At 44.3% G+C, this 11,244-nt stretch overlaps 1 protein-coding gene across 1 annotated transcript in view; it reads right to left on the reverse strand.

Moving 5' to 3' along the window:
* Positions 1 to 601: 601 nt before the first annotated feature.
* The window catches only part of LOC126489103 (nuclear autoantigen Sp-100-like), a 25,567-nt gene continuing 14,924 nt past the window's right edge, over positions 602 to 11,244 (reverse strand). Inside the window, 7 exon segments of the mRNA XM_050123168.1 lie at positions 602 to 1,070; positions 1,072 to 1,171; positions 1,757 to 1,861; positions 5,353 to 5,496; positions 6,019 to 6,084; positions 7,609 to 7,686; positions 10,852 to 11,020. Of these exon segments, the coding sequence (XP_049979125.1) occupies positions 902 to 1,070; positions 1,072 to 1,171; positions 1,757 to 1,861; positions 5,353 to 5,496; positions 6,019 to 6,084; positions 7,609 to 7,686; positions 10,852 to 11,020 (831 nt within the window). The 3' untranslated portion in view covers positions 602 to 901.

Here is an 11,244-nt window from a genome sequence, read left to right on the forward strand (position 1 = left end):
AAACCACAATCATCTCTGCCAGGTTGCAGTTATATCTTCCCACCAATCAGGCTTCAGAGGTTAGGGACTTTCCTAGGAGCCTTGTTCTTTGGTGCACTTACCTTGTTCCCATTGGTTGGTTCACTCAAGTGTGGCAGGGCAGCTTGCCCGCCATTCATGCCTCAGCTTGTCAACCAGGGTGTCAGTGACCCAGGGAGGTCTTGGGAACCTAAACTTTATTTTTTTCTGAATAAAATCCCTTTATTCTTTACTATTTGTTTATGCTTTTTCAATTCTTTGAACAACATGCCTGGAAACACCTGATCCAGACAGAAACTCCCAGCAACATCACTTTGAGGCCCAGGCTAGCCTTCTGCCTCATCCTCATAGGTATTCACAAATACAGTCCACTAATGAACACTCAGGACGTTCAAGAACTCTATGCAAGGAAATGGGGATAAAGGCTATTATGCTTCGGATAGTTATGGTTATATGAAAGGGAAGAATCAAAATAAAACTTGTAAGTGCCCCATTTTCTTTTGACTCTATCAATAAAGCCAGAGACTATTGTCTAACCTCTCTGCTGTGGGGTACCCACAAGAGAAGACTGCTTGGACACGTATTTAATCCAGTGAAAATCTTTATTAGCCAACCAGTGACTACACTAGGTGTTTCAGATCTCAGTGTGGCCCTAAAGTTTGTAAGTACAAAATTAATGTTCTGGGTTGAGTGTTTCCGTTAACAAAAACCATTAGCCAGAAACAGAGCTACAGAAGCCAAAAAGCAAGGTTGAACATTTAGAGACTTTCCCAGAACTATGGACTTTGAGGGATTCATTCTTTGTTTTCATTTTGGCAGGTGGTACTGTCCATATGCTGAGTTTTACAGCTTGAGTGGTACTTCCATCACGGAGTCAGTTGTGCTAAGGTCTGGGGGGCTTACTAAGGTCTGGAACCACATCTTTACAAAGGTCATAAAAAGTAAGGTGTAGAGAATGGGCGGCTGGGCTCTTCGATGTCCCCCAAGAATGGAGAGTCAGGAAACAGGAGACCTGATCTCCTAAGGGAACCTCTGCATTCTGGAGCCCAGGGTACATGATCCTCACCCTCCTCATCCACCTGCTGCCTGCATCTCGGTGTCAAGGTGAAGAGTTCCAGGAGTTCGCTCTCATCTTCCTCATCACTGCTGATCACTGCACAGCAATACAAAACCCCTTAGGGCTCTCAGTGAATGACTTCAAAGCTGATTCTACTGGAACCCCAGAATGCAGACACAGGAATGACCCAGAAGCGTGGGCAATGTTTAGGTAGCAATGCCCCTGCCATAGTTGGTCCCTCCACTGTGTTCTACTCAATGCTGACTTTGAGGTGGCTTTGGTTATCCCAAAGCCTTACTGTCACATCTCCATCTGCTTAGGCTCTTTTCCCCCTTCCTGCTGTCTCTACCCCTTTCTCTGTCCCTACTGGTCCCTCCCTCTGCCTTCTCTCACTCTGTGGATCCCCAGTGCTTTCTGCCTCTACCCCATCCCCCACTACCCACACACCCTTGGCTTCCTTGTCTAAAATTTCCTTGTAACTCTTTCCTCCCAGATCTCTTAAAACCATCCCATTGCCTACCTGCTTTCCTAATTAATGGAGTACCAGAGCCCATGGCTCCCTACATCTATCTGGGGCTCCCAGGGCCACCGAGCTGGACTCTGATCACATGCTCAGCCAGTCACCTCCACTGTGACTTAGAAGGGTCACCCATCAGCACAGGCATCTTAAGTTATCCTTACCAATGATGTCATCCTCTTGGTTCTGCATTGTCCCTAGCTTCTGTAAGCTTTCTTGTTTCACAAAACAAGGTTGCATCCAATTTTCACGTGTACGTAGGTTTGTCCCTGAAAAAGAAGAGAATGTTACTTGAAGAATTCTCATCTGCTCCCTTGGAAAGGCTTCACAAAATCCTGTTCTCTCTCCCCTGACACTTGACTGAAGAGCACAAGGATAGTGCTAAACTTTTGTGACCTTAGCCAAGAGTTGTTGACTCTCCTATTAACACTGGGTCAATCATGAGTTCAAGATCAACATGGCTATGTAAAATAAGAACTGGTCTCAAAAAGAAAGGGAAGGAGGGAGGGAGAGAAGAAGAAAGAAAGGAAGGAAGGAAGGAAGGAGCCTTCACACTTATTTTTTCTACCTCACCCAGCACACCTTCTTTTCTTCAGACCTCAAGTTTTTTCTCGCCGCCCTGACACAATCTTTTTGTTTTCTCTTTTCCCTCTCCCTGTTACTATCATTTACCAACTAATAACTATGTCAGCTAAAGTTTGTATTCCTGACATAATCAAGTCATTTTAACTCTATTAAGACCTGAAGTTCTCCTGCCTGCTATGGTGATACACGCCTTTAATCCCAGCACTCATAAGGCAGAAGCAGGTAGCTCTCTGAGTTCAAAGCCAGCCTGGTCTACAGAGTGAGTTCCAGGACAGCCAACACTACACAGAGAAACCCTGTCTTGAAAAAACAAAAACAAAAGAAAGACCTGAAATTCTCAACTTAATTACTTAATTCTTGTGACTGTCCCATCCTCAGACTCTGTATCCAAAGATTCAAGCAGCCACGTATCAGAGACACTTAGAAAAACATATTATATCTGTACTGAGCAGGAACACATTTAGTTCTTGTCGCAATCCCCAAACAATGGAACAAGGCAACTATTACTATTATATTTGTATTACATATGGTAAGCAATCTAGAAATGACTGAAAGTAAATAAGAGGATGTGTGTACATTACACTAAAGATTTGAACATCTGTGGTTTCGGTACCCATGAAGAGAATCTATTTCTCCAGAGATACTGAGAGACAACTGCTGCATAAATGTAATTCTTACAACTGTTTTTGCTGTTTTCAACTTTTGTTAATTTTGTAGTGTGTGTGTGTGTGTGTGTGTGTGTGTGTACTTGCACACACAAGCAGATGTGGAGGTCAAGGACAACCTTCAGGAGTCAGTTCTCAATTTTCACCATGTGGGCTCCAGGAATTGAACTTGGGTCATCAGACTTGATAGCAAGTGCCCTTTCCTGCTGCACCATCTCACTGGCCCTGAAGTTTTCCGCATAAACACACCAGCAATATCACAGTACCGAAACACAAGTCCCACGTTCAGGGTCCAGAAATAGTACTATTATATGGCAGATCTTATGTTACATTCGGGGCAGGTCATGTTCACAGAGCAGGGTAACTGATGGGGCCTGGATGCTGAGGGAAAAAAAGGACTCAAAAGGACTCCTGGGCTTCCTGCTTGAAGAAATGGGCGTGTATCCATCCACCTTAGCAAAGAGGGATCTGCGGCAAAGAAGGAGAAGGGGTTGAAGAGGGGAAGGTATGTGAGGAAGAGGCTGCGCTCGGTTTGGTGCACTACATTTGAGATCCCTCAGCTGAGAAGGGAGATCTGTGCTCACCCCAGGAGGCTATAGGAAAATCCACCGCAAGTCAGAAGTGAGGCTGGCCACCCCCACAGGGCCATTCCAGGAACTGGTTGCGGAGGTTGCCTTGGCAACTGAACAAGTTGTCTAAGATGAGAGGCTGTGGTGACCCCTGCTCAAGTGGCTACAGCAGGTGGCCACTCAGGTCGGCTGGCCACTCAGGTCGGGCTGAAGCGGGCATCTAGAGTGGAAGGCTCAAGTGGCAGAATCCGAGTGCAGAAGTTAATGGTTGCCGTGGCAATAAGGGTTTCCTCAGCAGCCACAGAGGCTGGAGCAGATGCCGCTGCTAGGATGGCAGCCCTGCCAGGTGCAAGGGGCTCAGCAGAGGTGATGCCTGACCCTGAATCCTACCCCAGACTGTGGCTGTTTAGGCTCACTGCAGAGTGATGCTGGCTGCTGTCAATCAAAGGCCTGAGTGTGATGGCTCCAGCTTCCCTACCCCGAGTAGTCTGAGCAGCATACATAAAAACAGCCTGTATTCAACAGAAGTAATCAGGAAACACACACACCCTTCAGGGAAAGGCCAGCCCTTCCTGCTCTATCACAGAGTCCCACCCCTCCCTTCTTCCTCCAAGAAGCCTTCTTCTGTGATTTCTTTCACTTGCGAGCCTGAGGACCATACACATTTTCATGCTTCAGTAGTAACTTTAACCATCCAGATAAAGATGACCTCCGTACCCATGTATGCCAAGCTGGAAAAGCAAGGCTGGACTGACCTCTGTAATTCACTGCTTGACAGTTCATCTATGTTTTCTTTCCTCATCCTCTACTTGGGTCCCCTTTGTCCCTTACCTCCAAGGAGGAAGAAAGTGGCAAGCAGACAACAGCAAGCAAAGGGCTACAAGAAGCTGGGCTTAAGGAGACACTCTCTCTAAAGCGATGCTAATATTAGATAATGGGCTTCTAGAATCTCCCACCTCAACTACCTTGCCTCCCTCATATCTTAGGATGCAGCTAGAAGCTGGCTCGAGTACGTGAAAGAGGCAGGGGTGGGTGAGGAGAAAGCAAGTACCCCCTCCCTTCACACAATGATCTGACGCACAAGTCGTCTGTAATGTGAGATGGGGCTATAAGATGGCCCAGGGGGTAAAGCACATGCTGCTGCCGGAGCCTGATGAGTTGAGTCAAATCCCTGGAGCCCACTCTTGTCCCCTGACCTCCGTGAACATGCTATACGACACATGTACCACACGTACATCATCCACACGGACAATAGTAAAAATATTGAAGTAATTTTAAAAAGTGTCAATCCGATCCTTTGTCTTGTCCTTCATGAGGATGTAGGAAGGGGGTCTTGTCTAACCTTTCCTCCTTTTGGAGTTGGGGAGCATTAGGCTTACTGGAGACAGAGAAAGAGAAGGGTCCCAGAAGCCATGGCTAGGAAAATGTGATCATTCTAAGGTTGGGTGTTGGGAGCTACAGTGAGCTGCAGCTCAGGAGAAAATACTGCCCTCTGAGGACCCCAGCTCACCTCCAGTAAACCCTGCTCATCTCCCGCTCTTGCCACTCCTTCTGTCTCCCCAGCTTCCATCCACAGGCACTGCGGCTTCTCCCACAAGGAGGTAATGATGTATTGATATCTAGGGTCACCCCCATTTCTGTCTCTCCTTACTCTCCAGAGGAACTTCCCAAGTCCAGTGGACTTCACCGCTGTCTCTCTTCCTCCTTCACTATTGTCTCCCAGACTCTATTTCTATGATTGTCCTCACCAGGAAAAATATCAGATACGACATTGACTTACATCATTGTCTCCTTGCTGTGGACATTGGTCCATTCTGCTGGGGTCGCAGCTTTGTTTTTAAAGATCATGTGGAATAGCAAAGACACCTCCGCTGCTCTGGGATATGCGGCCAACAGCCATCACCCATCACCCGGGCAGATACCAGACTGTCCCAGCCTCACCTGCTTGCGTACATTCATAGTTGGTCTGATGAGACTCATGTGGATGAAGAATCGAATGGACCGTATCTGCGTGCTTTGACTTCACATTCCGGGAAGACTCTGCAGACTCTGACAATCGTCTTCCACTTCCAGGTCGGATGGCCCCTAGACAACAACGTACTTTTATAAACATGACATTGTGATATAATGAATAAGATCCTGGGATTTGGGACTAGAGAGATGACCTAGGGGGTTAGGAGCACTGGCTGCTCTTCCAGAGGACCTGGGTTCAGTTCCAAGCACCCACATGGGAGCTAACAACCACCTGTAACTCCAGTTACAGAGACTTGAAGCTACCTTCAAATTTGAAGCTTCGAGGGCTCTTCATGCCCATGACACCCAAACATAAACATAAGCAAAACACCTCTACATACTAAAATGAATAAATAAAATAACCTGCAGCTTTCAATTAAGTGCATTAATCAATTAAATAGACAGGTTCAGAAACCCTCCTAAGCACAGCAAGGGACAAAGACCCTGGCATTTAAACCCTGAATTTGGAGAGATAACAGCTGCAAACACAGTGTCTGAGCACTCTGGACAGTCAGTAATACAAGCAGATGGCCCAGAGCATGTGACAGAATGGGATGAGACCACAAAAGGTACAGAGAGTCAACAAGAACAGACCATCAGATGAGGCGGGATCTGAGGGTGGCCAGGTCAGGCTTCCTTGAGAGCAGCTGTCCCCAGCTCCTATGGAACAAAAATTAGATGTTTATTTCAGGAGTGAAGTAAGAGTTCTCTTTTGTCTTCAAGATGCAAGAGCTGAAGGACCCCTTAAAACATCAATCCAGAGCCCGTCTGGAGATCACAAGGTTCACCTGATTCTTGAAGTCAGACTTGTAGAGTGCAAGACTCATCCCTGGATGAGCAGAGTCCTCCTTGGGCCACCCTAGCACTTGGTTGGGGACTCACCTTCATATCCATGGCTAGAGGATACCCAAAGGCACACCCCCACACTCCCGCTGGCCTTTTCGTGAGTATTCAGTGCCATCCCCAACTACTTCAACTCTTGCCATTCTTTGGTTCCAATATCTTTCTCTCTACCTGTGTATCCTGCTTTTGTTGCTGGTTTCTGCCTTTTTCAGTAATTGTCTGGGTAGCCACACAGTGTTCAGAAAGCAGGCTCTAGGGTTTGAATACCTTATTCATGAAAACTACATATGTGGTCTCTCCAGAACTTAGTGTCCTTGCCTACAAATGGGTGGCAACTTGAATGCAGAATTCACAGCAGTCAAAAATAAACACTCAACCCAAGTGAGCTGTCAGCAACCAGTACCTTTTATCTTTATGTCTTTTGTCCTTTCTGTTCTGCCTCTCATTCCCACTTCCTTCTTCCTGTTCCAGATATTCTCCAAGTATTCACTTACTGTTCTTGTATTTCTACTACGTCTTCTCAATGTCTATATGTCTATACTTTCCTACTCTTGAACAATAGTCACAAATTCATATTTATAGATCATCTTTGCTGTCACCAAATGTCTCTTCTTGAATGATGTTCATTGTAGACCCATAGTTGTGAGCCCCTCACAGCTTTCCACAAAGAACTCTTAACATAGAATCCACACTCAGATGCCTAGTCAGATACCTAGCAACATCAGAAACACTCACCATCCCTGAGCAGAATGTGTCTCAACCCCATACTAATGAGGTCATTTGTAACTTGACACAAAGTTGCACTGGTGTTGGAGGATGACTCAGAGGTTAAAATCACTTGCTGTTTTTGCAGAGGGCCCAGGTTCAGTTCCCAACTCCCACGTGATGGCTCACAACTGCCTGTAATGCCATTTGCAGGGGATCTGACCCTTTCTTCTGACCTGTGTGGGTACCAGGCATGCACACCATGCATGGACATGTGAGCAGAAACACTCATGTACATAAAATAAAATAAATAAGTCATTTTGGGGAGGATCAGGGTACAGTTTCGAGACAAGAGTTTCTTTGTATAGCCCTGGCTTCCTCTGTAGACCAGACTGGCCCGAACTCTCGGAGGTCTGCCTGTCTCGGCCTCCTAAGTGCTGGGATTAAAGTCATGCATCACCACAGCCCAGCTTCTTTTTTTTTTAGCGGCACTCCGCCACGTTTTCTATTTCTTCAGCGTTCTTTGTAGAGCACTGCCCATCTCCCACCCTCACTCCACACCCCACCACCCCAGGACCTCAGTTCCAAGTCTCCTCTTTCTCTTAGTTAAGCAGAATTTCACCCAGTTCTGAGTACCTTGCTCGCAGCGTGGGTGCACAGTGGCAAGTTTCTGGTCTTGCTTACTTCTATGGGATAAATATTTGTCCTCTAGCTCTGAGCAGAGGGAGAAAATTATTAGTCCCTGTGGGTGAATGACAAATTCCCTCCCCCCCAGCCACTTGTACACTGGGGTTGAGTGGGAACAATCACACAGATGAACATCTGTGAGTTATTGTATGTCAGAGGGAACTTCCAACCCTTGGGTCACTCTGGATAGCAATAGTTTATGTCTAGATATCATTTGTCCCTTCCTACAGGGCAACCAAGAGGAGAAAGCAAAACCAAACCACAGAAATCATATAGACTGGTGGTTCTCAACCTGTGGGTTGCAATCCCTTTGCAGAGGTCATCAGAAGCCACAAATATTTGTTACTACTAGTCGTAGTAATAGCAAAATTACAGTTATGAAGTAGTAATGTAATAATTTTATAGTTGGGGATCACAGCAGCATGAGGAAGTATATTAGAGGGTTGTGGCATTAGAAGGTGGAAAACCACTGCTGTAGACAATAAACCTCTTGAGGTTTTGGGTTTTTTTTTTTTTAAGATTGATTTTGTTTTAAAGTTATATGCATGCCTGTGTATCTTCTTGTCACTGTGTGCCTGCAGAGGCCAAAAGAGGGTATTGGATCCCCTGAAGCTGGAGTTACAGGTGGTCATGAGCTACCCAGTGCAGGTGCTAGGAGCCAAACTCGGGTCCTCTGCAAGACTAGCAGATACTCTTAAGTGCTGAGTCATTTCTCTAGCTCCTCTCTCAGTTTCTAAAGATAATGGCACAAGGGGAAAAAAAAAAACATCAAAAGTAATTAGTTGCTTAATCAAGTGTCGTGAAAGCTTACCTCAGTTCAGTGGAAGAAGTGCTCCTATGGGCTATACAGACCTCAGTAAAGAACAGGGGTTCCCTCAAGAGTAGGGTGAATAAGGTCATAGAAATACCCATATAGATATATGGAAGTTTTAAATCCCAAGAGCTTCAAAGATGGGCTAGCAAAGAGGAGAGTCTGAACTTTCTTGGGAGAAGAAAGATGAGCAGAGAGTGAAGGAATCTCTAAAGGGCTGTCCGGACCCAAGCACTAAGAAAGGGCTCTGAGACTAAATCAGGAGTGAAGACAGCTGCCCTGAAGGAAACTCCAAGATTTCATGAGAACACCCAGGGAGGCTGCCCACAAGATGATACAGAACACACTGCCCAGTTTAGGTGATGGGACACAGAAAGCAATTTAGCTATACTGATTAAACAAATAAAAATAGAGTTGTTGTATCTAAGTGGGACATTTATGGCAACCCCTCACCCTAAGGCATGGGGCATATTGAAGAAGCAGGGGCAGAAAGAATGTAAGAGTTGGAGGAAGGAGAGGAGTGTTGTGAACCGCTGTCTTCTGGACATGATAAGACTGTCGAAATCATGAACACATAGCAGCTGTGAATACCTGTACAAGATCTACATAAGAACAAGCCAATCAACACTTCCGCACTTATGGGGAGGAGTCATGAGGCTCCACCCGCAGCTGAGTTGCTATTAGCAGCTCATGGTTTCTGGGAGAGAGTCATTTTTCTTTGGGGGTGTGGCTACCGATAGGCTGTTCATATTTCAGTGGATGCCCCACAACTATGCATATATGGGTGGCACTAGTTAGACTCAGTAGATTATGAATAGGAGAAGGAATAAAAAGATGAAAGCAATGATGAAGAAGAACATGAAAGCATAGGGAGATATGCAGAGAGAGTTGTGGGGTATTCTATGGGGTCTGAGTCAATATGATCTAGATACAATGTATACATGTATAAGTATTGTAGTCTTAGAGAACCAGCTCCCAGGCTGCACACAGGGCTTGTAAGGAATCCACAACATCTTGAAGCTAAGACATTTTATCTGAGGGATTTTTAGGGAACAGGGAAAAACTCATGCATTTTGAAGGTTACTTTCACTATTTCCTCATGTTGACTCTCTCTTTCTTTGTTCTACATAGCTATATATGCCCAACAGAAAGTCTTCAGGCAATATAAAAGTTACATTTGAAGGTTACATTTCATTTGATAAGAAACAGAGTCATCCTGACAATTCATGTGAAATAGATCTTAGATTCCTAATTGGTGGGATGTAATCTCACAGCTGCAGCTTCAAAGAACCATTGTTATCAGTTTAGAGAGACACCTTTACAAAACTAAACCACTGAGGAGTCTAAGAAAATTAAGGAAATTGTGTATTGCAGTCTACATTTCTGAGTGTAGTAAACATTTTAAACTAACATTTTATGGTTAACAGAAATGCTGGGCTTTCTCAGACTCTGTCATAAATGCTTCGGTTGGAATCTCCTAACATATGTCCACTTGGCACTTTCCAAGTCACAGTGACATTAAAAGTTTTACATCTTGAAATATATTTTTCTGTCCTCTGTGTCACTTCCAATGATCTAAAAACATTTTTAGCCCTCATTAGAGGCTACAGTGTCAAGTTATCTTCTGGAGCCTTGAGTAGTCAGAAGGTAATTTTACAAATTGAGGTCAGGAATGGATGCAGGGACTACATCATTTGTCAGTTGGCAACAATTGGACTTTTGTATTGATGATCTATCCAGATAGCTCAGTATGTCCTTGTGAACTAGGATAGGGAATGTTTATCTAAAAAAAACCATTAGCAAGGCTACTGGTCTAATCTAAAGTTACTTTGAAAGCATTAAATCAGCTAATGGTATGAAAACTATCTTAATGCAACTATATTCCTATGTCAGTCTGAGTTATGATATAAGACAGGTCCTAAGTGTCTTACAGTTGTGGAACAATAAGCCTAGTTATGAAAAATATCCTAGCATTATTTCTATTTATCAAAATTATACAGTTAAGGAGAAATCATCTTCCTGACAACCACAACTATAAATGTGCCCAATAGAAGGAATAGATTCATGAGATGAACACATTAAAATATAGGCAGTGGGAGAGACTCCCCACAGCAAATATATAGTAGCAGCAAGCATATAGGGACACAACAGAAGCAAAATACATTCTGGGGTGTATATGCCATTCTTGTAAGCCTTGTTTGAATGAGACATATCCATCAGGGAGATATTCTTCTGGTGGAATGACACCTGGGCTTCTATTCCCATCTGCTGCACTCTGTATGGCATTGCTACCAGTATACGAGATTGTCAAAGAATAAGCAAAAGAAAAACGTTTTAAAGATAGAATTTCACCACAAAAGGAAAGTGAAAGAAGAAATTACCAGTTTCCAAGTTTTTATGAATTTCTCTTAAACCAGGATAAGCTTTCAGGTTCGTTCTGTTGAACAGAGTGCATAAAAATGACCAGACAAATGGCTTCTCCAAGTTATCCAGAATTTTGTACACCACTTTCTCTACAGGAACCGAGTTCTTACAGGCTTCATAAGAATCCTGTTAAAAAGTTCAACAGAGAGAGTGTCAAAGCATAGTTTCATCTGATATAAGTAGACATCATAATGAAATACTGTCCTGGAGACCTATGGATTCCGGTTTCTCCAGGAAATTCCATGCTAGCAGCCATGTGACCAAATCCAGAGAAGATTTATTTTTCATAACTTGAGCTCTCTACTACATGGCTTTGATTTCATCATATATATATATGTGTGTGTGTGTAT

This window comes from Alexandromys fortis, unplaced genomic scaffold (genome assembly GCF_014885135.2).
Source record: "Alexandromys fortis isolate MF-2015 unplaced genomic scaffold, M_Fortis_MF-2015_v1.1 scaffold_213, whole genome shotgun sequence".
NCBI classification, from domain to species: domain Eukaryota; kingdom Metazoa; phylum Chordata; class Mammalia; order Rodentia; family Cricetidae; genus Alexandromys; species Alexandromys fortis.